The following is a 27574-nucleotide window of genomic DNA, read 5'->3' as shown; positions in this document are numbered from 1 at the left end:
TGACTTATTTTCTAATAAATTAAAACGATTGCTATGACATGACTACCATACAACTAAAAGATAAAATATTCTACATTATATAACTAAATAAAGGCTGAGAACTACATTAACTGGAAGCGCAAAACCAAAGCACTAAACATACCTCGGCCCTTTACATAAAAGCGCTAACGGACAACTAAGATTTTTTCTAATAAGCAGCCAATTTATACTTTCTACACAATTGATAAATATTTAATAAAACAATTATATCTTTTTAAATATTAAATGAAAATAAGATTAAGTCTCAACTAACGTTGCTTCAATGTACAGTTTATTTACATCTATACAAAAAAAAATTGATTAGTTTAACTAAAGATTTCTCTATGATCAAGCAAACAAATAGTTAATCAATAATTCTGCCTCCATTATATTTAGATAAAATTCAAACTCAGAAGGATATGTAAATTCATTCAGCCGCCTTATCACAACGTCCACAACACACCTGCACCGACGTCCTTACCTCTCTGTTTTTCTCCTTCGTCGAAGGGGGGTTGAAGAACTCCTTTATGTACCCCACGAGGAGCAGGACCCCGTAGGAGACGAACGTGAAGAACGCCACGAAAAGGGAGCACTCCTCTTCTTTGTGGTGACGCGCCTTTCTCTCCGGCTTGCCGTCTGCCACCGGGATGACCTTGCCTCCATTTTGAATGGGGATGGCTGCTCCATTCTAAAAGCGAAAATCATTATCAAGTTTAGTAGTTTCATCAGACGATGAAGACACAAATTTACATTTATACATACATATACCAAGGCAATCCCACAATATTTTGGGGGTAGCCGACATCAAACAAATGAAACAGAAAAGGGGACCTCTCCTCTCTACGTTCCTCCCAGCCTGACAAGGGACTCAACCGAGTTCGGCAGGTACTGCTAGGGTGCCACAGCCCACCCTCCCCCGTTATCCACCACAGATGAAGCTTCATAATGCTGAATCCCCTACTGCTGCTACCTCGGCGGTCATCCAAGGCAACAGGAGGAAGCAGCAGGGCGTACCGGAACTGCGTCACAATCGCTCGCCATTCATTCCTATTTCTAGCACGCTCTCTTGCCTCTCTCACATCTACCCTCCTATCACCCAGAGCTTTCTTCACTCCATCCATCCACCCAAACCTTGGCCTTCCTCTTGTACTTCTCCCATCAACTCTTGCATTCATCACCTTCTTTAGCAGACAGCCATTTCCCATTCTCTCAACATGGCCAAACCAGGGTTTGGCCTTTACATTTATAGGTGAACAAAATGAATAACATAACATTCTGATGACAAGACAATCCGAAGGGCGGTTGAATCTCAGAATTGGGTTGAGTTTAGAGATGGCACAAGAAGAGACATATGACCTGAATTCATTGAGGCTCTGCCCATCCCCAGGGTGCCAGAAGATTAAGCAAGCCTTAACCACTAACAGGTTGATCACAATTTGATTCAAAATATCATATATGTAAATAAATGGAAAAGTGGTTCTTCTGCTAGTAGAATACTGTATATCACTTAGTATTATCATATATGGCATGATGACTCAAATGTGTCTAGTATCAGTACAATACCTGTATTAAAATACACTACACAACTTTAATAAGAATTTAAATTCTCTAATAACGACAGACTCTGACAAATTAATGGCTCTAGAACACCAAAATATGACAAATTTCTTTAGTAATTTGTATATTTCTTAACTATACAAACCAGAGGCCCTTACATGAGAGGATAATAACAATAAAGCTGGGAATATGGTAATTAAAAACTTATAACGAGGTGTTAACGACCTACAGGTAGTTTGACCATCCTTTAAGATTGCAGCTGGGACTTTCAAAGAGGTTGGTGCTGGTGGGAAAATATGTTATTTTCATTAGTAAAATAAATTTTTGAATATACTTACCCGATAATCATGTAGCTGTCAACTCTGTTGCCGACAGAAATCTACGGTCGGGATACGCCAGCGATCGCTATACAGGTGGGGGTGAACACCACAGCGCCATCTGTGGTCAGGTACTCCAGTACTTCTTGTCAACACCACCTCAATTTTTTCCTCGGTCCACTGGTTCTCTATGGGGAGGAAGGGTGGGTCAATTAAATCATGATTATCGGGTAAGTATATTCAAAAATTTATTTTACTAATGAAAATAACATTTTTCAATATTAATCTTACCCGATAATCATGTAGCTGATTCACACCCAGGGTGGTGGGTGGAGACCAGCATACATGTTAACAAAGAAGCTAAGTATCCCGTATTTTATTTTATTAGTTATTCAAAAATAACATAAAATAAATAAGTACCTGGTAAGGAAGACGACTTGAACCATTACTCTGCCTTTATTAAGTACGTCTTCCTTACTGAGCGTAGCGGTCCTCTTAGGATGCTGAACGACTCTTAGGTGCTGAAGTATAAAGGGCTGCAACCCATACTAAAGGACCTCATCACAACCTTTAACCTCGGCGCTTCTCAAGAAAGAATTGACCACCCGCCAAATCAACAAGGATGTGGAAGGCTTCTTAGCCGACCGTACAACCCATAAAAAGTATTCAAGAGAAAGGTTAAAAAGGTTATGGGATTATGGGAATGTAGTGGCTGAGCCCCCGCCTACTACTGCATTCGTTGCTACGAATGGTCCCAGGGTGTAGCAGTTCTCGTAAAGAGACTGGACATCTTTGAGATAGAATGATGCGAACACTGACTTGCTTCTCCAATAGGTTGCATCCATAACACTCTGCAGAGAACGGTTCTGTTTGAGGGCCACTGAAGTAGCCACAGCTCTCACTTCATGTGTCCTTACCTTCAGCAAAGCAAGGTCGTCTTCCTTCAGATGAGAATGTGCTTCCCTAATCAGGAGCCTGAATAGGTAAGAAACTGAGTTCTTAGACCTTGGAAGAGAAGGCTTCTTGATAGCACACCATAAGGCTTCTGATTGTCCTCGTAAAGGTTATGACCTTTTAGATAGTACCTAAGAGCTCTAACTGGGCAAAGTACTCTCTCCAGTTCGTCCCCCACCAAGTTGGATAGGCTTGGGATCTCGAACGACTTAGGCCAAGGACGTGAAGGAAGCTCGTTTTAGCAAAAAACCGAGCTGCAAGGAACATGTAGCCGTTTCAGATGTGAAAACTATGTTCCTGCTGAAGGCATGGATCTCACTTACTCTTTTAGCTGTTGTCAAGCACACGAGGAAAAGAGTTTTTAATGTGAGGTCCTAAAAAGAGGCTGATTGGAGAGGTTCAAATCTTGATGACATAAGGAACCTTAGGACCACGTCTAGATTCCAGCCTGGAGTGGACAACCGACGTTCCTTTGAGGTCTCAAAAGACCTAAGGAGGTCCTGTAGATCTTTGTTGGTGGAAAGATCCAAGCCTCTGTGGCGGAAAACCGCTGCCAACATACTTCTGTAACCCTTAATCGTAGGAGCTGAAAGGGATCTTACGTTCCTTAGATGTAACAGGAAGTCAGCAATCTGGGTTACAGTGGTACTGGATGAGGAAACTGCATTGGCCTTGTACCAGCTTCGGAAGACTTCCCCTTTAGACTGATAGACTCTGAGAGTGGATGTCCTCCTTGCTCTGGCAATCGCTCTGGCTGCCTCCTTCGAAAAGCCCCTAGCTCTTGAGAGTCTTTCGAAAGTCTGAAGGCAGTCAGACGAAGAGCGTGGAGGTTTGGATGTACCTTCTTTACGTGAGGTAGACGTAGAAGGTCCACTCCTAGAGGAAGAGTCCTGGGAATGTCGACCAGCCATTGCAGTACCTCTATGAACCATTCTCTCGCGGGCCAGAGCGGAGCCAACCAACGTCAGCCGTGTCCCTTTGCGAGAGGCGAACTTCTGAAGTACCCTGTTGACAATCTTGAACGGCGGGAATGCATACAGGTCGAGATGGGACCGATCCAGCAGAAAAGCATCCACGTGAACTGCTGCTGGGTCTGGAATCGGAGAACAATACAACGGGAGTCTCTAGGTTATCGAGGTAGCGAACAGATCTATGGTTGGCTGACCCCACAGGGCCCAAAGTCTGCTGCAAACATTCTTGTGAAGGGTCCACTCTGTGGGGATGACCTGACCCTTCCGGCTAAGGCGATCTGCCATGACATTCATATCGCACTGAATGAACCTCGTTACCAGCGTGAGCTTTCGATCTTTTAACCAGATGAGGAGGTCCCTTGCGATCTAGAACAACTTCCACGAATAAGTCCCTCCCTGCTTGGAGATGTAAGCCAAGGCTGTGGTGTTGTCAGAGTCCACCTCTACCACCTTGTTAAGCTGGAGGGACTTGAAGTTTATCAAGGCCAGATGAACCGCCAACAGCTCCTTGCAATAGATGTGAAGTGTCCTTAGCTCCTGATTCCATGTTCCCGAGCATTCCTGTCCGTCCAAAGTCGCACCCCAGCCCGTGTCTGATGCGTCAGAGAAGAGACGGCGGTCGGGTTTCTGAACAGCCAAAGGTAGACTTCCTTGAGAAGAAAGCTGTTCTTTCACCACGTGAGAGTAGACCTCCTCTCTTCGGAAACAGGAACTGAGATCGTCTCTAGCGTCATGTCCTTTATCCAGTGAGCCGCTAGATGATACTGAAGGGGGCGGAGGTGGCGTCTCCCTAACTCGATGAACAGGGCCAGCGATGAAAGTGTCCCTGTTAGACTCATCCACTACCTGACTGAGCATCGGTTCCTTCTCAGCATGCTCTGGATGCAATCTAGGGCTTAGTAGATCCTTGGGGCCGACGGAAAAGCCCGAAAAGCTCGACTCTGAAGATCCATACCCAGGTAGACAATGGTCTGGGATGGGACGAGCTGGGACTCCTCAAAATTGACCAGGAGGCCCAGTTCCTTGGTCAGATCCATAGTCCATCTGAGAATCTCCAGACAGCGACGACTTGTGGGAGCTCTTAAAAGCTAGTCGTCTGACGGAGCCGGACACAAGATCATGGTACTGCTGCACAGTCTGTGAACTGTCAACCATGGGGAAGCGAGGAAGTACAGCGACAACCCGAAGCTGTCTAGACTGTCTGGGTCGTACAGACAACTCCTTATCGGGTTGCTGAGGTTGCCGCACTGCGTCACAACAAGTCACTTCTGCTGGTTGTTGAACGTCTTCCCAGTGACACACTGACTCCGTAAACAAAAAATCCTCTAACAAGGACTAAGCTTGGACTGCATGTCTTGCAACAAAGCTCAAGGTCTATGGGAGCAGGTGTGGTAACAGACGGGGTTAGCGACTGAAGTGGAACCATTACCCTCCCTGGAAGCATGTTATGCTTAAATAAAAGTCCATAGGAGGCTAAGCAGCTAAAGGCTCCTCTCCAAATGACAGAGTCCTCAAGGGAATATCAGAAGGAGGGAGAATAGCACTTTCTCATCTACAGGAACCATATCCGAGAAAAGCTAAGTTCTCTCAGTGAGGGTTTCACTGGTGCAAAAGCAGCAGACTAGAAGGCAACGTTATGAAACTGCTTGACAGTCTAGTGAGTTGGCAACAACCAAAGATGTGTGACTGAGGAGCATGCGGTAAGGTATGCAGAGCATGCTGTATGTAGAGCATGCTGTAAGGTAAGCAGAGCATGTTGCATGGCGTGCGGCTTATGCTGCATGGGATGAGGCTCATGCTGCATGGGATGAGGCTCATGCTGCATGGTATGAGGCTCATGCTGCATGGGATGAGGCTCATGCTGCAAGGGATGAGGCTCATGCCGCATGCGTTGAGGAGGATGCCGCATAGTATGAGGCTCCTGCCTCATGGGTTGAGGCGGTTGCCGCATAGCATGAGGCTCCTGCCTCATGGTTTGAGGAGGATGCCGCATAGTATGAGGCTCCTCATAGCATGAGACTCCTGCCTCATGGGTTGAGGAGGATGCCGCATAGCATGAGGCTCCTGCCTCATGGGTTGAGGAGGATGCCGCATAGCATGAGGCTGCCTCATGGGTAGAGGAGGTTGCCGCATAGCATGAGGCTCCTGCCTCATGGGTTGAGGAGGATGCCGCATAGCATGAGGCTCCTGCCTCATGGTTTGAGGAGGATGCCGCATAGCATGAGGCTCCTGTGAGGTTCCTGCCTCAAGAGTTGCGTCTGCCTCAAGGGTTGAGGAGGTAGCTGCGCAGAGAGAGGCTCATGCTGTGAAGAATGCGGTTGCTGCATGCGTTGAGGCGGCTGCCTCATAGCATGAGGTTCCTGCCTCAAGAGTTGCATCTGCCTCAAGGGTTGAGGAGGTGGCTGCGCAGAGAGAGGCTCTTGCCTCAAGAGTTGAGGCTCTTGCCTCAAGAGTTGAGGTTCTTGCCTCAAGAGTTGAGGTTCTTGCCTCAAGAGTTGAGGCTCTTGCCTCAAGAGTTGAGGTTCTTGCCTCAAGAGTTGAGGCTCTTGCCTCAAGAGTTGAGGCTCTTGCCTCAAGAGTTGAGGTTCTTGCCTCAAGAGTTGAGGCTCTTGCCTCAAGAGTTGAGGTTCTTGCCTCAAGAGTTGAGGTTCTTGCCTCAAGAGTTGAGGTTCTTGCCTCAAGAGTTGAGGCTCTTGCCTCAAGAGTTGAGGTTCTTGCCTCAAGAGTTGAGGCTCTTGCCTCAAGAGTTGAGGCTCTTGCCTCAAGAGTTGAGGCTCTTGCCTCAAGAGTTGAGGTTCTTGCCTCAAGAGTTGAGGCTCTTGCCTCAAGAGTTGAGGCGGTTGCCGCATAGCATGAGGCTCCTGCCTCAAGGAAAGTGGAGGTTGCTGCATAGCGCTGGTACCTGGCAACTCCCAATGCGGCAGCTCACGCATGGAGGCAGGAGGAGCCTCAACATCATACGTCTGGCAGGGTGGACTGCGCAGAGGTGGAGGAGCGCTCGCAGGAGGAGGTGTGCTAACCTTCTCTGCCTGAAACTCCTGCATCAACACCGCAAGCTGAGACTGCATTGTCTGCAGCATAGACCACTAGAGTTTAAGAAAGACAACAACAAACGGAGCTACTGTCCGTTGAGACTGAGGGTCTAAAACAGCTGGTGCGGCAACAGACGGAGTTACTGCCTGTTGCGATACCACCTTGCCTCTCTGGGAGGTGTGCAGTTGTCGTACTGCAGCAAGTCCGAACTGACCCAGTGCTAATGGCACCACCTAGGAGTTGGACTTGCGCGGAAGGGACCGACTTGCACTTAAAAGCTGCAAGATTTGGTCCATGGTTTCTGCGAGAAACCTCTTCCGCAGACGAGGAATAAAAGGGCTCTCTCGTCTTTGTGTGGGTGGGGTGATCACGTCGGCTACGTGAGTTGGTTACACCCGAAACCACGGAGGGAAACGTCTGTTCGTCGATCAAGGCCTGATGAACCCATAAGTCCTTCGACGTTACTTCTCCCCTGCTTGGGAGCTTGTAAGAGGTCCCAGACTAGACGAACAACTGGCACGAACAGACGAACCCTCGAACGCAACACTGTAACACTTTGCGCTTATCACTTTATCACTTTTGATTTTCTGTTTGCACTTATTTCACTGAACTCGAAACTTTAAGTGGTTTGTACCTGAAACACGCAATTCTATCCTTCATTAAAAGTTAGTAATTGCGAAAACAGTATTACAATGTAACAGAAAAACATAATGAAAGATAAATAATTCAGTGGCTGGAAAAGAGACTATACACTAGATCAAATAAACTACGTTTAAAATCTCTCACCGCATAAAGCCTGAGAACAAGAATAAAACTCTAGAAACGTTTACCTTCTTCCCCTAAAGAGACTAGGGAGAAGAGCAAAAACGAACAACGTTACCCGCTTGAACGAAACGTTTATCCTCCTCTCTCTCCCTCCGTCTCTATCTCTCTCTCTCTCTCTCTTGACTTAGAACCTGAGAGATGAGCCCAATTATATGTATCGTTAAAACATATTATTGTTAAAGGAAAAAAACTGAAAGATTTCCCAAATAAAAAGTTCCTTTATTAGAATTAAAACCATTTAAGCTAAGAAAGAATGAACAAAACGATAGAATCGTTCTACTCTTACTGCAACGTGACACCGTGAATACTCTCTCTCTATCGTAACGATAGAGCGCAAGTTGAACGTTCTGAACGTCAACAACTGCAGAGACAAAACAAAACGTTAGTTCAACTTTGAAAACAGTACGAGACTATCAAAGAAATTCTTTCAAAAACATTAAAATAGCATATGTTAACAGGTAAAAACGAAATGACGGGCTCAATGTTAATTAACTTCGGTTCCAAGAAAAGACCGCCTACTATTAGGAAAGGTCGAATATAAACAAATATAAATAAAAATGTTATTTTCATTAGTAAAATAAATTTTTGAATATACTTACCCGATAATCATGTAGCTGTCAACTCTGTTGCCGACAGAAATCTACGGTAGGGATACGCCAGCGATCGCTATACAGGTGGGGGTGAACACCACAGCGCCATCTGTGGTCAGGTACTCCAGTACTTCTTGTCAACACCACCTCAATTTTTTCCTCGGTCCACTGGTTCTCTATGGGGAGGAAGGGTGGGTCAATTAAATCATGATTATCGGGTAAGTATATTCAAAAATTTATTTTACTAATGAAAATAACATTTTTCAATATTAATCTTACCCGATAATCATGTAGCTGATTCACACCCAGGGTGGTGGGTGGAGACCAGCATACATGTTAACAAAGAAGCTAAGTATCCCGTATTTTATTTTATTAGTTATTCAAAAATAACATAAAATAAATAAGTACCTGGTAAGGAAGACGACTTGAACCATTACTCTGCCTTTATTAAGTACGTCTTCCTTACTGAGCGTAGCGGTCCTCTTAGGATGCTGAACGACTCTTAGGTGCTGAAGTATAAAGGGCTGCAACCCATACTAAAGGACCTCATCACAACCTTTAACCTCGGCGCTTCTCAAGAAAGAATTGACCACCCGCCAAATCAACAAGGATGTGGAAGGCTTCTTAGCCGACCGTACAACCCATAAAAAGTATTCAAGAGAAAGGTTAAAAAGGTTATGGGATTATGGGAATGTAGTGGCTGAGCCCCCGCCTACTACTGCATTCGTTGCTACGAATGGTCCCAGGGTGTAGCAGTTCTCGTAAAGAGACTGGACATCTTTGAGATAGAATGATGCGAACACTGACTTGCTTCTCCAATAGGTTGCATCCATAACACTCTGCAGAGAACGGTTCTGTTTGAGGGCCACTGAAGTAGCCACAGCTCTCACTTCATGTGTCCTTACCTTCAGCAAAGCAAGGTCTTCTTCCTTCAGATGAGAATGTGCTTCCCTAATCAGGAGCCTGAATAGGTAAGAAACTGAGTTCTTAGACCTTGGAAGAGAAGGCTTCTTGATAGCACACCATAAGGCTTCTGATTGTCCTCGTAAAGGTTATGACCTTTTAAGATAGTACCTAAGAGCTCTAACTGGGCAAAGTACTCTCTCCAGTTCGTCCCCCACCAAGTTGGACAGGCTTGGGATCTCGAACGACTTAGGCCAAGGACGTGAAGGAAGCTCGTTTTAGCAAAAAAACGAGCTGCAAGGAACATGTAGCCGTTTCAGATGTGAAAACTATGTTCCTGCTGAAGGCGTGGATCTCACTTACTCTTTTAGCTGTTGTCAAGCACACGAGGAAAAGAGTTTTTAATGTGAGGTCCTTAAAAGAGGCTGATTGGAGAGGTTCAAATCTTGATGACATAAGGAACCTTAGGACCACGTCTAGATTCCAGCCTAGAGTGGACAACCGACGTTCCTTTGAGGTCTTAAAAGACCTAAGGAGGTCCTGTAGATCTTTGTTGGTGGAAAGATCCAAGCCTCTGTGGCGGAAAACCGCTGCCAACATACTTCTGTAACCCTTAATCGTAGGAGCTGAAAGGGACCTTACGTTCCTTAGATGTAACAGGAAGTCAGCAATCTGGGTTACAGTGGTACTGGATGAGGAAACTGCATTGGCCTTGTACCAGCTTCGGAAGACTTCCCCTTTAGACTGATAGACTCTGAGAGTAGATGTCCTCCTTGCTCTGGCAATCGCTCTGGCTGCCTCCTTCGAAAAGCCCCTAGCTCTTGAGAGTCTTTCGAAAGTCTGAAGGCAGTCAGACGAAGAGCGTGAAGGTTTGGATGTACCTTCTTTACGTGAGGTAGACGTAGAAGGTCCACTCCTAGAGGAAGAGTCCTGGGAATGTCGACCAGCCATTGCAGTACCTCTATGAACCATTCTCTCGCGGGCCAGAGCGGAGCCAACCAACGTCAGCCGTGTCCCTTTGCGAGAGGCGAACTTCTGAAGTACCCTGTTGACAATCTTGAACGGGGGGAATGCATACAGGTCGAGATGGGACCGATCCAGCAGAAAAGCATCCACGTGAACTGCTGCTGGGTCTGGAATCGGAGAACAATACAACGGGAGCCTCTAGGTTATCGAGGTAGCGAACAGATCTATGGTTGGCTGACCCCACAGGGCCCAAAGTCTGCTGCAAACATTCTTGTGAAGGGTCCACTCTGTGGGGATGACCTGACCCTTCCGGCTAAGGCGATCTGCCATGACATTCATATCGCCCTGAATGAACCTCGTTACCAGCGTGAGCTTTCGATCTTTTAACCAGATGAGGAGGTCCCTTGCGATCTAGAACAACTTCCACGAATGAGTCGCTCCCTGCTTGGAGATGTAAGCCAAGGCTGTGGTGTTGTCAGAGTCCACCTCCACCACCTTGTTAAGCTGGAGGGACTTGAAGTTTATCAAGGCCAGATGAACCGCCAACAGCTCCTTGCAATAGATGTGAAGTGTCCTTAGCTCCTGATTCCATGTTCCCGAGCATTCCTGTCCGTCCAAAGTCGCACCCCAGCCCGTGTCTGATGCGTCCGAGAAGAGACGGCGGTCGGGTTTCTGAACAGTCAAAGGTAGACTTCCTTGAGAAGAAAGCTGTTCTTTCACCACGTGAGAGTAGACCTCCTCTCTTCGGAAACAGGAACTGAGATCGTCTCTATCGTCATGTCCTTTATCCAGTGAGCCGCTAGATGAAACTGAAGGGGGGGGAGGTGGGGTCTCCCTAACTCGATGAACAGGGCCAGCGATGAAAGTGTCCCTGTTAGACTCATCCACTACCTGACTGAGCATCGGTTCCTTCTCAGCATGCTCTGGATGCAATCTAGGGCTTAGTAGATCTTTGGGGCCGACGGAAAAGCCCGAAAAGCTCGACTCTGAAGATCCATACCCAGGTAGACAATGGTCTGGGATGGGACGAGCTGAGACTCCTCAAAATTGACCAGGAGGCCCAGTTCCTTGGTCAGATCCATAGTCCATCTGAGAATCTCCAGACAGCGACGACTTGTGGGAGCTCTTAAAAGCTAGTCGTCTGACGGAGTCGGACACAAGATCATGGTACTGCTGCACAGTCTGTGAACTGTCAACCATGGGGAAGCGAGGAAGTACAGTGACAACCCGAAGCTGTCTAGACTGTCTGGGTCGTACAGACAACTCCTTATCGGGTTGCTGAGGTTGCCGCACTGCGTCACAACAAGTCACTTCTGCTGGTTGTTGAACGTCTTCCCAGAGACACACTGACTCCGTAAACAAAAAATCCTCTAACAAGGACTAAGCTTGGACTGCATGTCTTGCAACACAGCTCAAGGTCTATGGGAGCAAGAGTGGTAACAGACGGGGTTAGCGACTGAAGTGGAATCATTACCCTCCCTGGAAGCATGTTATGCTTAAATAAAAGTCCATAGGAGGCTAAGCAGCTAAAGGCTCCTCTCCAAATGACAGAGTCCTCAAGGGAATATCAGAAGGAGGGAGAATAGCACTTTCTCATCTACAGGAACCATATCCGAGAAAAGCTAAGTTCTCTCAGTGAGGGTTTCACTGGTGCAAAAGCAGCAGACTAGAAGGCAACGTTATGAAACTGCTTGACAGTCTAGTGAGTTGGCAACAACCAAAGATGTGTGACTGAGAAGCATGCGGTAAGGTATGCAGAGCATGCTGTATGCGGAGCATGCTGTATGTAGAGCATGCTGTAAGGTAAGCAGAGCATGTTGCATGGCGTGCGGCTTATGCTGCATGGGATGAGGCTCATGCTGCATGGTATGAGGCTCATGCTGCATGGGATGAGGCTCAAGCTGCAAGGGAAGAGGCTTATGCTGCATGCGTTGAGGAGGATGCCGCATAGTATGAGGCTCCTGCCTCATGGGTTGAGGCGGCTGCCGCATAGCATGAGGCTCCTGCCTCATGGTTGAGGATGCCGCCGCATAGCATGAGGCTCCTCATAGCATGAGACTCCTGCCTCATGGGTTGAGGCTCCTGCCGCATAGCATGAGGCAGGAGCCTCATGGGTTGAGGAGGATGCCGCATAGCATGAGGCTGCCTCATGGGTTGAGGCTCCTGCCTCATGGTTTGAGGAGGATGCCGCATAGCATGAAGCTTCTGTGAGGTTCCTGCCTCAAGAGTTGCGTCTGCCTCAAGGGTTGAGGAGGTAGCTGCGCAGAGAGAGGCTCATGCTGTGAAGAATGCGGTTGCTGCATGCGTTGAGGCGGCTGCCTCATAGCATGAGGTTCCTCAAGAGTTGAGGCTCTCAAGAGTTGAGGTTCTTGCCTCAAGAGTGGAGGTGGCTGCCGCAAGAGTTGAGGTTGCTGCCTCAAGGATGGTGGAGGTTGCCGCAACGCAAGAGGTTGCTGCATAGCGCTGGTATCTGGCAACTCCCAATGCGGCAGCTCACGCGTGGAGGTAGGTTGAGGAACCTCAACATCATACGTCTGGCAAGGTGGACTGCGCAGAGGTGGAGTTGAGGTTGCTGCCTCGAGGATGGTGGAGGTTGTCACACCGCAAGAGGTTGCTGCCTCGAGGATGGAAGAGGTTGTCGCAACGCATGAGGCTCCTGCCTCAAGAGTAGAGGAGGTTGCTGCAAAGCATAAGGCTCCTGCCTCAAGTGTTGAGGAGGTTGCCGCGTGGCAAGAGGCTCCTGCCTCAAGGAAAGTGGAGGTTGCTGCACAGCGCTGGTATCTGGCAACTCCCAATGCGGCAGCTCACGCATGGAGGTAGCTTGAGGAACCTCAACATCATACGTCTGGCAGGCTGGACTGCGTAGAGGTGGAGGAGCGCTCGCAGGAGGAGGTGTGTTAACCTTCTCTGCCTGAAACTCCTGCATCAACACCGCAAGCTGAGACTGCATTGTCTGCAGCATAGACCACTAGAGTTTAAGAAAGACAACAACAAACGGAGCTACTGTCCGTTGAGACTGAGGGTCTAAAACAGCTGGTGCGGCAACAGACGGAGTTACTGCCTGTTGCGATACCACCTTGCCTCTCTGGGAGGTGTGCAGTTGTCGTACTGCAGCAAGTCCGAACTGACCCAGTGCTAATGGCACCACCTAGGAGTTGGACTTGCGCGGAAGGGACCGACTTGCACTTAAAAGCTGCAAGATTTGGTCCATGGTTTCTTACGAGAAACCTCTTCCGCAGACGAGGAATAAATGGGCTCTCTCGTCTTTGTGTGGGTGGGGCGATCTCACGTCGGCAAACGTGTGTAGATACGCCCGAAACCACGGACGGAAACGTCTGTTCGTCGATCAAGGCCTGCTGAACCCATAAGTCCTTCGACATTACTTCTCCCCTGGGCTTGGGAGCTTGTAAGAGGTCCCAGACTAGGCGAACAACTGGCACGAACAGACGAACCCTCGAACGCAACACTGTACGCTTATCACTTATCACTTTTGATTTTCTGTTTGCACTTATTTCACTGAACTCGAAACTTTAAGTGGTTTGTACCTGAAACACGCAATTCTATCCTTCCTTAAAAGTTAGTAATTGCGAAAACAGAATTACAATGTAACAGAAAAAAAATATAATGAAAGATAAATAATTCAGTGGCTGGAAAGAGACTAAACACTAGATCAAATAAACTACGTTTAAAATCTCTCACTGCATAAAGCTTGAGAACAAGAATAAAACTCTAGAAACGTTTACCTTCTTCCCCTAAAGAGACTAGGGAGAAGAGCAAAAACGATAACAACGTTACTCGCTTGAACTAAACGTTTATCCTCCTCTCTCTCCCTCCGTCTCTATCTCTCTCTCTCTCTCTCTTGACTTAGCACCTGAGAGAAGAGCCCAATATATATATCGTTAAAACATATTATTGTTAAAGGAAAAAAACTGAAAGATTTCCCAAATAAAAAGTTCCTTTATTAGAATTAAAACCATTTAAGCTAAGAAAGAATGAACAAAACGCTAGAATCGGTTTACTCTTACTGCAACGTGACACCGTGACAGACTCTCTCTCTATCGTAACGATAGAGCGCAAGTTGAACGTTCTGAACGTCAACAACTGCAGAGACAAAACAAAACGTTAGTTCAACTTTGAAAACAGTACAAGACTATCAAAGAAATTCTTTCAAAAACATTAAAATAGCATAATATGTTAACAGGTAAAAACGAAATGACGGGCTCAATGTTAATTAACTTCGGTTCCAAGAAAAGACCGCCTACTATTAGGAAAGGTCGAATATAAACAAATTTTAATAAGTTTATAATAATTTAAGGAAGTTAATCAAAGAGGCCTATAAAAGGCGGAGAGATATAAAATAAATCTATAACTTTTGTTAAGCAAAATTAAGAGAGTCTATACTCTCTTCGACACCAACACTTCCGTCTAAGGGAAGGGTCGGCCATTTAAAAGTGAAAGAGAGTTCATACTCTCTTCGTACCAAAATTAAATCCAATTAATTCCAAAACCTTGCTAAGCTAATGATATAGCTTCCTGAATAGCGAAGGCTAAATTCTAGAGCAAATACATCACCAAATCGTGAGCAATAACTCCAGAATCAACAGCGTATCCATGTAGGTCTAGCCGGAGGCACGACAGAGGAAAAATTTGAGGTGGTGTTGACAAGAAGTACTGGAGTACCTGACCACAGATGGCGCTGTGGTGTTCACCCCCACCTGTATAGCGATCGCTGGCGTATCCCTACCGTAGATTTCTGTCGGCAACAGAGTTGACAGCTACATGATTATCGGGTAAGATTAATATTTAAAAATTAATTTTAATAAGTTTATAATAAAAGGAAGTTAATCGAAGAGGCCTATAAAAGGCGGAGAGATATAAAATAAATCTATAACTTTTGTTAAGCAAAATTAAGAAAGAGAGTCTATACTCTCTTCGACACCAACACTTCCGTCTAAGGGAAGGGTCGGCCATTAAAAGTGAAAGAGAGTTCATACTCTCTTCGTCACCAAAATTAAATCAAAAATTAAATCAAATTAATTCCAAAAACTTGCTAAGCTAATGATAAAGCTTCCTGAATAGCGAAGGCTAAACTCTAGAGCAAATACATCACCAAATCGTGAGCAATAACTCCAGAATCAACAGCGTATCCATGTAGGTCTAGCCGGAGGCACGACAGAGGAAAAATTGAGGTGGTGTTGACAAGAAGTACTGGAGTACCTGACCACAGATGGCGCTGTGGTGTTCACCCCCACCTGTATAGCGATCGCTGGCGTATCCCGACCGTAGATTTCTGTCGGCAACAGAGTTGACAGCTACATGATTATCGGGTAAGATTAATATTGAAAAAGGTAAAATACTATGTTAATTACTTTAAAAACTTGTCATTTGTTCCTACTTAAATTGTTCTTTACATACAAGACTCATCCTGGAAGAAGTCCCAGTTCCAAATGGCTGGGAACTTATCCTGGGAACTTGAAACTCGAGCATGTATGATTCTGAAGAGGATAAGGTTCCGTCGATCAAGTGTACCAACAGTTTGATAGCACCAGCAGGTTCATGGATCTGACTTCAATGGATGTTTTTTAGCCTAAAATATCTGCGTTGTACACGTAAGAAAACCATAAATTGGGTCCGAATCATCCTCTTACTCTTGGAAGGACCAGTTTTTACAGATGTTTAGCCATCATCTCCCGGTCATTAGTACTGATGACGACGTGGGATAGTCCGTAAGCTAATTACTACGCATCCACCTACATGATGAGACATCCATTTGCAAGACGATTCAGTGGTTTGCAAAACCAATTGCTGATGCCATCAACAAACAGTTCCATTGTATGAATCAGTATTATTGAACACAGCATCTCTCCTTGATCTTGGGTCATTGTTCTGATCCGTAAGCAGGACAACGGTGTATGGTTGTGTGTGAATAATGAGACGGTTCCTAATAAGTTACCAGAGTCAAACATGGCATATTCTGTATTTGGACTCCAAGGAGTCGATTATTTCATGTCTCATACCTCGGATAGTTTCCGATTCCCGCAGTGATGGTAACAAGTTTGGCGAGGCTGACGTAGCAAGTCCCAATGACAAATGAAAACTTACCATCCTCAAAAGATGTTACTCAGTCCAAGTGAGCCAGGACTCATGGGAGAAAGAAAGCACTGGACGCTTGGTTATATGCACCTGGAGATTTTGATGAGACCCCTGTATTAATGCTGGAAGTAGTTTGGGATCCTATTGTACTCCCAATTGTGGCAGCACACTTCCAATGAAATGGGTGACACTTCTATTTTGACTACTGAATTGGTAGTGCACTATTCTGTGTCAGATATTCCAGCATTTTGTTTCTTAGCCGCTTCTTCCCAGGAGGAACGTGTTATTGATCCTCCAAGCAATTTGGGAATTCTAGGTGTCCCTCAGGGTAGTGTTCTTGGCCCATTACTTTTCAGACAACTTACACGATAAATAGCTTGGCCTAGAAAACAAGCTAGTTGCATATGCAGATGATGCTACTCACTTTCCATTAATTCCATCTCCTGAATGTAGATCAGGGATTGCTGAATCCCTTAATAGAGATCTCGCTAAAATTAGTGTGTGGTGCAAATTATGGGGCATGAAGTTGAATCCTAACTAAAATCAAAGAATGATTGTAAGTAGGTCAAGGAAAGTGGCCCCTCAATATCCAGATCTCAGCATTGATAATGTCTCTTTAACTCTCTCTAGCTGTGACCAAGTTGTGGAATGATCTTCCAAATCAGGTAGAGTTGAGTTGGTAGAACTTCAAAAGTTCAAATTTGCAGCAAATGTTTTTATGTTAATTAGGCTGATATTAGTATTTTTTTATAGTTTGTTTATGATAGATCTATTTTAATGTTGTTACTGTTCTTAAAATATTTTTTATCTTAATTGTACATTACTTCCCATGTAGTTTATTTATTTCCTTTTTTCCTTTCCTCACTGGGCTATCATTTCCCTGTTGGAGCCCTTGGGCTTATATCATTCTTCTTTTCCAACTATGGTTGTAGCTTAGCTACTACTACTACTAATACAGTAATAATAATTCCCGTTTGAGCAACTTACTGTACGTTGGTGTCCTCTTCTTAGTCTACGTGTTCGGCCTTTGGTCTGCATCGATAACCTGTAAGTATGAGCTTCTCCGCAACGTTATAGATGGGTTAAAAGCACCACGTTCCTATCTAGAGAGTCACCTACCTCCAGGACTGAGAGATTAGTACTGCTCGCCAGCAAATCTCTGAATTCGGGAAGGCGTCTCAATACAGAATTTTATCTTCCAACTGATTAACCATTAAGATACTACCGATAGGGAGTTATTGGGTCCTTTGACTAGCCAGACAGTACTACATTGGATCCTTCTCTCTGGTTAGGGTTCATTTTCCCTTTGCCTAAACATACACCGAATAGTCTGCCTTATTCTTTACATGTTCTCCTCCGTTCTCATACACCTGACAACACTGAGATTACCCAAAAATTCTTCTATTAAGGGGTTAACTACTGCACTGTAATTGTTCAGTGGCCACTTTCCTCTTGGTAAGGGTAGAAGAGACTCTAGCTATGGTTTAAGCAGCTCTTCTAGGAGAAGGACACTCCAAAATCAAACCATTTTTCTCTTAGTCTTAGGTAGTGTCATGGCCTCTGTACCATGGTCTTCCACTGTTTTGGGGTAGATTTCTCTTGTTTGTACAGTTAAGGTGTAGGGCATTGTTGTCAGTTATGAGACAATTTAAGATAGGCTAAGGACCTAGAGGCTTATATATAAAAGTAATTATCTATAGTGGGGAAATATGCAAAGTACTTTTAAAATTAGATTTTTTTTATAACTTATTAACTCCACCAACAAAGTTAGGAGGTTATGTTTTCGCCTCTGTTTGTCTGTTTGTGAACAACTTCCTGGCCACAATCTTACACAGAGTAGCTAAACATTTAGAAATTATGATGTTGCGATGTAGATGTGATTCAATTTTGAAAGTACTAAGTTAAAGGTCAAGGTTAAGCAAAAGATCGACCAAATTAACCTTAACCTTAAACTTAATTTCGCACATGGTTGTCATACAGTCTTCAAATACACTTACGGTCTAAATTAATTCTGGGAAAGGGAAGCTGATTTCGAGAAATAAGCTGCCATGGTGGAGGTCTGCACTCTGAGTGCTTTTCTTTACTCAATCTTTTTTAATGAGGCGCATTTGCAACGACTCGCAGCGGTGCCCTTTTAGCTCGGAAAAAGTTTCCTGCTACCTGATTGGTTAGAATTATCTTTTCCAACCAATCAGCAATCAGGAAACGTTTCCGAGCTAAAAGGGCACCCCTGTGACTCGGTGCAAATCTGCCTCGCTAAAAAGAATTAACTATAGTTTTAACTGTGAATAATTCTGTATTTCTAATATGCCGTTTAGTCAAGGATACTTTTGTTTTAGGTTATACAAAGTCGTGCACTCAGTAGGGCAGGTAAGATTTAAATCGACTGAAGAGTTTTATCTATCGCCAAAAGAAAAAAAAAAAAAAAAAAAAACCCACATTGGGTAATACATCATCCTATATGGTGAACTATGATAGATTAGATCATGACCTGAAAAAACCCTGTTTGATAAGGCATCTGCCATAGAGATATCGTCCAAACCGTGACTCAATCTGAAAATAAAGATACTGTAACCCCAATTTTCCAATTCTGTAGAGGTCTAGATAAAATTACCCTCGTGTGACTAACAAAAGTCGAATGTTCTTTCCAGTACATTGCAATGATCCGTATATATACTCTACTTTAAACCAAATTCAGAACTAATATAGTTTCACGAATGTCAGCGTAGGTTCATTCAAGATATCGAGTTTCTGGCGTCAACTCTGATCTGGACAAGAAATTACATAGTTTGTAGGTTAATCACTGACCTCTAAATGATAAAGGACTTATCTCACTTAGTGTAAAATAAGTACAAACTATGCCGTAAGCAGATAACATAAGCCATATCTGATTTGATTAGAAATCGCCATTTTGATTGGAATTTCAACGCAAAAAGGTTGTCAAAATTTGTATTGGTTAAAAGGCCGTAAATAAATATATATATATATATATATATATATATATATATATATATATATATTTATATATATATATATATATATATATATATATATATATATATATACAAATATATATATATATACATATATATAAGTTTTCTGTAAAATCATAATTTTTAAGAAAACCTTTATATCGTACCTCAAGTAATGAAGCTCATTTTTTTTTTAATTGAAAATGGAAAGTTGGTTTTGGAACTAATATATTTTATGGTAAAGCTGTAAAGATATGCTATTGTACTTATGTATGTTTTGAGTTATTTGAACTAAATTGATGTCCCATACTTTCGTATGGTATTATTATTTTTACTAGCTAAGCTACAACCCTAGTTGGAAAAGCAAGAAGCTATAATACCAAGGGCTCTAACAGGGAAAAATAGCCCCGTGAGGAAAGGAAACAAGGAATAAATAAATGGTATAGGTAATACAACATTAAAATAAAATATAAAAAGACTAATGTCAGTCTGATCAACATAAACATTTGCTGCAAGTTTGAACTTTTGAAGTTCTACTGATTCAACTACCCGATTAGTTAATTTGAAATATATATTGTCCAGTGCAAGCTTTTTCTTTAATTTGGCTTTACAAATAAATATATTCTTTAAAGATTTAAAAGCCGCTCATGAATGGCAGAGGTAAGGGACAGTGACATTGCCCTATCGAGCAGGACACAGCCCAGAGACTGACCATGTATACATATGACGAGTTGCCAATCCCCTCTCCCCCCAAGCTAGCACCAAGGAGGGCAAGGCAATGTCTGCTGATGACTCAGCAGATAGACCTATAGGCTCTCCCAAACCCTCCATCTTTAGCTCACAAGGATGGTGAGGTTACAGCGACCAAAGAAACTAACGAGTTTCAGTGGGACTCGAAGCCCAGTCTGGCGTTCACCAATCAGGGACGTTACCACATTGGCCACCACAACCCCAATTTGCTTTATTTCCACCTGAAATTATTTGATACTAATTTCTCAAGTATGTACTATATAAATAGTGGACACAGCAGTGATCATACACAAACTTCTCTCATTTTAAGTTCTGTAATGACCAAGAGAAGGATGTTGGGTTCCATTGCCCATCACCGTTCAAAAGTTTTTGGGACCATCTATTTAAAAGTAGTGAAGCTAAGTTGAGGTAAACACCAAAACCCTTCAGTCTATGTGCTTTATCCAGCCACAGCTCCCTGACTACTACAGCGGTAGGCCGACGATGTCACTGGTGGTAAATTAGAGCAGGAGAGTTCATGAACAGGAGACAGAATCCGGACTGGAACACGTCCACAGTCCACAGTTCTGTCGTGTGATACCATCCTCTCTTCTATCAGGGTTGCAGACATTCTCCCACTCGTAGCATTTTGAAGTAGGGTTGCCGCCCCTGGGGAAAGGAGGGAAAATTGCAGGACGCTTCGGTATTTTGCATGCCAGCCTCACCCAAGGGCCATGTTAAGCTTGTCTGTATTGTTACAATTTTCTTACATGTACTGTCAAAGGAAGTCTCTGGCCCCTTTTTCCTGTCCCGAGTTGATTGTGGCGCTGACCTTGTATGCTCTGAAATGATCATCCTTTGGGCCAGACTCGGCAAGTCCTTGGACTCTGCTGATTAACACCTTATTAGTGTGTTTGCACTTACCTTTATTATCTGTGCCAAGTATATTAGGGAGCAAGGGAGAGCGCAACAATGGTCTGGGCTCGCAATTCATCGTGCAACAAGCTAGGAAACCTACATGTGTCTGCTCCAAGTTATATGCTTAAGAGCAGCCACTTCATCAGTGGCCCACCTGCTAGGCCCAAAATTTCCATATTGACCCATTCAGAAGTATGGTAATCTGTATTTCCTTCACTGTATAACCTGAGTTCTTCCCTCGCGTTATTTGTATAGGAACGCATGAGAGGGCTACCCACGGTACTCCCATGGGAAAGGGATCAAGCAGCCAGGTGGGGGGATGCGCTATCGATCGCAAGCAGGTGAGAGGGTGTGCATCCAGTCGCAAGCAGCGACTTAAGCAGTTAAGGCTAAGGCTCGCAATCATACACCTGTTTTGTGGGGCTCTTAAAAATGTGCAAACCCTCAGTATACAGTTCTGTATACCTAGTATCGCTCTGATTGGAGTGTGAAATAGAGAGATGGAGCAACCATAACCGCGAGCAATCTCTAACAGGTTCACGATAATGATCAATGCTCACATCGGAAGCATATATACTGACATTCCAAAAGATGCTCGCACTGTGATGATCGAAAAGGTGCTTGCATCGGGGCGTTGTTCTGAAGAGTAGAGCAAGCTTGGTTGCACACCAAAAATTGACGGCAGTCGCAAACATCTGAGGAGAAAGAATAATAGCTAAAGGAGGGGTTTCCTGTAGTCGTCTTCCTTGTCCCCTATTATCTAGTTTTAATGGAGGCAAGGTGTTGTCCCTTCAACCTAAAATTGAACTCCGGAGGAACTGTAGCACTGGTTGCTTTCGGTATTGAGTCCAGAGATATAATAGGGGTGGTGGGTCTAGATGAACCATGTTTGGTTGACGTGCACCTGAGAGGCAATCAGAAAAAGGAGCGCGCTGAGGTGAAAAGCATTCATAAGAAGAGCGCCTAGCGCATTCAGATTTACGTCATTATGGTGCGTTTAGCGTGCTCAGGGACAGAACATCTAGAGAGTCTAGCACATTCAGGAAAAACTGTTCATGAAGTGTTCCATTGAATATAATGAAGTTTCCCCTTGAAAATCCATTTCTAATTATAAAAAAAAAAATTTGTGCCTCAGAAAATAGTTCCATTCATTAATCAATTTACTTATAACAGCCAAGACTTTGGTGCATAACCTGTATTCACACCTCAACAATAAGTCAAAGCACGGCGTCCTAATTTAGGTTAAGCGGGGACCATATGTTAGGTTGTATTCAGGTACTTAACGATGGTCCTAATGGCACAGCGAGGATCTTCTGGTTTTTCAGGTTTGAAAATACATTTGGAATTACAAAACGCAGACAGATCCAACTGCTATAGGAAAATGCGTCACCAAAATGATTTCAAATGGAAAAAAAAGTGTTTATTTGCTATGAATATTAACCCTTTTACCCCCCATTCTATTTGAAACTTTCCAACCCTTAACCCCCAGGGGTTATTTTTTTTCAAGCACATTTTGCAGTATATTTTTTTTTTTAAATTGCTCTAACAGCCTTAATTTTCATCATAGAGAGGTCAGATTGGTCTCATTCTTTTGGAAAATGCTGAAGTTTCTCAAAATATTATCAAAAATATACAAAAAAAAAAAAAAAAAAGTAAATAGAAGTTTTTTGCAAGGACGTACCAGTACGACCATAGGAGTAAAGGGATGTTTAGTGAAACGTACTAGTACGTCCTTTGGGGGTAAAAGGGTTATATAATTAATCTGGCAAGAAGAGCAACGAGAGGATATGAATACGCATAATGTCGTATATGCAGTTGTTACAGTTAATATTTACTGGATCATCTAACTAACCTGGACTACCGATTTTTAGAGTGCCAAGGTCTATCTAGATTCATTTGTTAAACTTTAGATAGCCTACAAATATTTGCATGCTTTAGACCTCTTTGGTCAATTCTCCATGAAATAGAATAACTTAGCAACCAGAAAGACAAAAACCGAGCTTTATTAAAGTATAGTACGATATCAGAACATCGTAAATGACACAGTTCACTATCTCTCTTCAAACCCAATATTCTGAACCCCATAAACTGTAGTAGGTTTCTACTAAAAATCTAGATTCTTATTTTCATTATTTATATCACTGTAAGGTATAATTGACAAGGTTTTATTTTGATCTCAAAAAAACGCTTGAAGAGTTCATAAAATTCCTGACAAGCTGCATTACCCATTTTCAGTATTACCAAGAGTACCGATAGACATTTTCAATCACCAATCAGATGATTTTTACCGTCAATGACTTTTCCCTGGCAGATCTCCTACCTTGACATCTACTAACGCTAGGTCTGCCTTGGATGCTAACAAATTGAAAATGTTTTATCTTCATAAGCATTTAGAGATGTACTTATTGCGATCATACTAAACAAGTGAAGATAAACCCTTTTACCCCCCAAGGACGAACTGGTATATGTTTCACAAAACTCATCCCTTTACCCCCCTGGACATACTGGTACGTCCTTGCAAAAAACTGCTTTTTACATTTTTTTTTTTGCATAGTTTTGATAACTTTTCGAGAATCTTCAGGCATTTTCCAAAAAATGAGACCAACCTGACCTCTCTATGACAAAAATTAAGGCTGTTAGAGCAATTTAAAAAATATATACTGTATAGCAAAATGTGCTTGAAAAAACCCTGGGGGTTAAGGGTTGAGAAGTTCCAAATAGCCTGGGGGTAAAAGGGTTAACTAATTGAAGAATAAAAAAAGGCGTGTATGTATGATGGCGGCCACCTGTGTATATGATGAGGGTTGACTAAGATTACGGTAGTGTAAGGGGGGTCATAAGGACACGGCTTGTAGGTTAGATTAGGTTGGTGGTAGGGCGGAGTTTAGGTTAGTTGGTGTCTGTTTTATATGCACGCTGGAGGAACTGGCCGCTGATATACAAAGGCCCCACAAAAAATATAATACTGCCTTTATGTTCAAGTTTTAAACGATTTTAACAACTTCGGTCGAATGAAACAAAATACAGTATTTTCCAAATTTCCAAAATGTGAACTAAAAAATAGGTTTGAAAAATCAAGTTTCTGAAGGGAAGTAAACAAGGGGTGGAGACATTTTCAGTTAAATATGGACCCAAAGGACTAAGAATGGGGGTCACTGCCCGAGCTGAGTATGGATACTAGGCCTAGGTTAGGTGAGGAACTAAATACACAATTATATCAATCATAATCGTTCAAAATACAGTATCTAGGCCTATAGATACATCAGGAACGCCTCCTAGTTTTATATTAGAGATAATATACTGCACTAAAACTATACCAAATGTCCCTAACCATGAAGAGAAAATAACCTAAATTTTAGAGATGTTATCTAACTTTAGATAACCTAGGCCTACCTAGATAACTAATAGACCCACATAGACCCCAGAAATACCCCAGACAGTTTAAATAATTTCAATTACCATTTCTGACTGGATAAACTGAGAGAGAGATTTCCAAGCAAGCAAAGTAAACTAGATCAATCCGGTATGGAACCGCATGGCCTTCCATACGGGCTATAGGTTACATTCCTACCTGGATAAGAAAATTTCTCAAGAAACTGATCTTATTTTCCTATTTTAATCTAATCTAAAAACCTGAAAAAGGACATTACATAACAATAATGAGGTTAATGAACAAACATGTCAATATTTGAGACAATAATAATAGGTTTGCCGCATTCCATACAGCTTAGAAAGTATTGCATAATTCATGATAGAGTTTAGGGGTGCGCCGTTTGGCTGAGGGGAGATTGATTCGACTTGTCACGTCCCCGTGACTCGCATTTCACGTGATTTTCCCGTCGAATTACTAACGTGAATATCCTAACCTGCACGTAAACGGCATCCTCGATGTCCGGCCTCGCATGTCCGAAGGATTTGGCGTCGCTACATCTCGCAATTTGGTCTTGATTTAGGATTTTTTCGTTGGGAACTTGGGCTGGGAGTTCGGTGTGAGCCACCATGTTTTGGTATCTGACACGGTAAAGTGCTGTGTGGACCTTTCCCCCCCTGAGACGCCTGCAACTCTTGTGATTAGCTGGTTTAAATCACCCGCTGTTACTTGGCAGTGGTTAGGTTGCCAGCTATTGTATTTATATTATTGGTTTTATTTATATATAGTTGATAACTTTACATTATAAATTATATATAATTTTAAATTACATATTATTTTACGTAACTTTATTTAAGTTTCATACGGTTTTATTATTAAATAATACAATTAGAACTACTTTACTTATCGCAATGTCATATCAGTCATAGAAGTGGGCGGGGCGTCGTGCCAATATTCCCCGCTAGGCCACCCCCTCCCCGCTCCCCTATCAGGTGGCACTCCCCTAAGACCGCCCCCCTCCCGCTCCTCCTCCTCCTCCACCTCCATGCAACACCAAACACAGAGAGAGACTGTGAGAGCAGGACTTGCCTGAGAACAGTGTCGGTCCTCGTAGGTTGTACGTTATAATTTCTCTCTGTAGCTGTGATATTGTGTGTGCCGTGACTCGTTTACATTGTAAAGCCGCCCCTCTTTAGTTGTCCAACATGTCCGATTTTGACTTGATGTCCGGATTCGATAAGGACAGTGGTTCCGTGGGGAACACCGCGCCCCTCACCACCACGACAACAACACAGCCCCCTTCTTCGTCGGAAGGGTCGAAGCGAGACTCCCTCAACCTGGATGACTTCGAAAAGGTAGAGGCTGATCAGCTGATGGGAGGAGGCGCTCCTGTCTCTTCTTCTACAGGAGTAGGAGATGCCTTCGGGACAGGCAACCTGGTCCAGAATACCCAAGCCGCCGCCGCAGGTCTCATAGATGATATAATGTCCCATGTGAAAAATTCCGGAGATGACCTCTTCTCCAACTTCACCTCCACGGGCCTTTCTTCTTCTTCGTCTCCTGCCGCAGAAGTGAAAATGGAGGACAGCACCTCCTCCCTGTCGTCAGATCCTTTCAAGATGGATTTCTCAAAGGACACCAAAGACGTGTCATCCGCCCCGTCCGATAATAGCAGCCTGTTCTCCTCCGATTTCACCAAAGGCAGCGATAGCAGTCATGATCTAGGTTTCTCCGGCCTGCCTTCGTCTGAGTCCTTCACGTCCAATCTCCTGGCATCCGCCCCACCTCCTCCTTCGACGAATCTCTTCGACGACTCCCCCAAGAGCGACGAGAAGGCTCCCTTGGGCTTCACCGGGTTAGACGATTTCCTATCCAAGGAGACATCCCTCCCCGACGTCAAGGAAACCATTAAGGGCATCGCACCTTCCCTCATGGATCCTTTCTCTGACTTCACCAGCCAACCACCTGTGGTCGACGAGCCCTTGAAGAGAGATCCTTCCCCCGAATTCAGAAATCCTACGCCTCCTAGGACCCCAACGGCTCCTGTCCAGGACGTCCTTTCGTCTCCTAAACAGCCTACGCCTCCCAGGACGCCCACGCCTCCTCTGAGGGAACCCACTCCTCCCCTGGTTACTATCCCAACCATTTCAAAACAGCCTACTCCTCCAAGGACACCTACACCTCCTCCAAGGGAGCCAACGCCTCCTCCTAAGGTACCTACACCCCCTCCAAGGGAACCAACTCCTCCTCCAAGGGAACCAACACCTCCTCCTAAGGTACCAACTCCACCACCCAAGGAACCTACTCCCCCTCCAAGGGAACCAACACCTCCTCCTAAGGTACCAACTCCCCCTCCAAGGGAACCTACACCACCTCCAAGGGAACCAACTCCCCCACCAAGGGAACCAACTCCACCTCCAAGGGAACCAACACCACCACCAAAGGTACCAACTCCCCCTCCAAGGGAACCAACTCCTCCTCCAAGGGAACCTACACCACCTCCAAAACTGGTTCCTTCAGCCCCCATCCAAGAAGCCACCATCTCCCCCAGCAGGAAGTCCTACACCGTTTCAAAGGGCACCGAGAACGCCTTCAACGTCTTCAAGCCAAGTAAGTGTCCTGCAGAAGGTTCATAATATAAGATCAATGTTTATTTCCTCCATAATATTGTCCTAATTTAGGTACAAGCCTTTGAGCTGGTAGGCAGTGGTCTACCTTAGGCCTGTCTAATTTTACTTACTGTCTAATTTTACTTATATTAAGTCCCTTATATTAATGAATACTTACCTACTTTTTCATATCCCTTTGCAAAAAGGTAGACCATTTTGCCTGCAGTTCCAAAATAGGTTGTATCTTTCTATAGGTCTATTATTACTACCAAAAAAATATACCCCAAATGGCTTAGACCTATTTTGATCCCAAAAATTTAACTGTCTTCATGTCTTAAGTATTGAAGGTTGTTCTGGAGAAAATGTTTTATAAGTAGGTCTTTTTGATTTTAAGAAAATTTGCTTATTTTGAGAACTAAAAGCCAGAAATGATGTAGATATATATTTTTAACAGTATTGGGTTCCTTTTATTGGAGTAAGTATTGATAAATTGGATTAAACTATTGTATATATATATATATATATATATATATATATATATATATATATATATATATATATATATATATATATATATATATATATATATTTTAAAGGGAAAAGTAAAGTAATGTAAGTTTTAAGTTCAACCGGGTGGAACTTAAGACGTATTTTTGGGGGGGTGTCAGTTGGCTCTGTGAGTCATAGCTGAGCCATTGTTTGACACACATACACACACACACACGCACATACACATACACACACGCACA

The 27574-nt window shown here is 43.7% G+C and overlaps 2 protein-coding genes and 1 non-coding gene across 5 annotated transcripts in view; 1 reads left to right on the top strand and 2 right to left on the bottom strand.

Moving 5' to 3' along the window:
* lace (serine palmitoyltransferase long chain base subunit) overlaps positions 1-24883 on the bottom strand; it is a 79898-nt gene extending 55015 nt beyond the window's left edge. For 2 of the 3 annotated variants that reach the window (XM_068368996.1, XM_068368999.1), the window contains exons 1-2: positions 24713-24881; positions 500-706 (exon numbers count right to left, since the gene is read on the bottom strand). In XM_068368996.1, the coding sequence (XP_068225097.1) occupies positions 500-706; positions 24713-24847 (342 nt within the window). In that variant the 5' untranslated portion in view covers positions 24848-24881. Of the gene's footprint in view, positions 1-499; positions 707-24712 lie in introns of all 3 variants that reach the window. The other variant, XM_068368997.1, reaches the window with a different exon arrangement.
* LOC137636608 (U6 spliceosomal RNA) lies at positions 20613-20715 on the bottom strand. Its single transcript, XR_011043162.1, has one exon. It is a non-coding gene; the product is annotated as a U6 spliceosomal RNA (small nuclear RNA).
* A 381-nt stretch (positions 24884-25264) lies between the features above and the next one.
* LOC137636599 (uncharacterized) lies at positions 25265-26867 on the top strand. The gene has a single exon (XM_068369000.1). It carries the CDS (start codon positions 25422-25424, stop codon positions 26850-26852), a length of 1431 nt encoding a protein of 476 aa, XP_068225101.1. The 5' UTR covers positions 25265-25421; the 3' UTR covers positions 26853-26867.
* Positions 26868-27574: the final 707 nt, after the last annotated feature.

Source organism: Palaemon carinicauda, unplaced genomic scaffold (genome assembly GCF_036898095.1).
Source record: "Palaemon carinicauda isolate YSFRI2023 unplaced genomic scaffold, ASM3689809v2 scaffold34, whole genome shotgun sequence".
Classification (NCBI taxonomy): Eukaryota; Metazoa; Arthropoda; class Malacostraca; order Decapoda; family Palaemonidae; genus Palaemon; species Palaemon carinicauda.
Note: the sequence above shows the minus strand (reverse complement) of the source record. Positions and strands in the feature narration are given on the sequence as shown.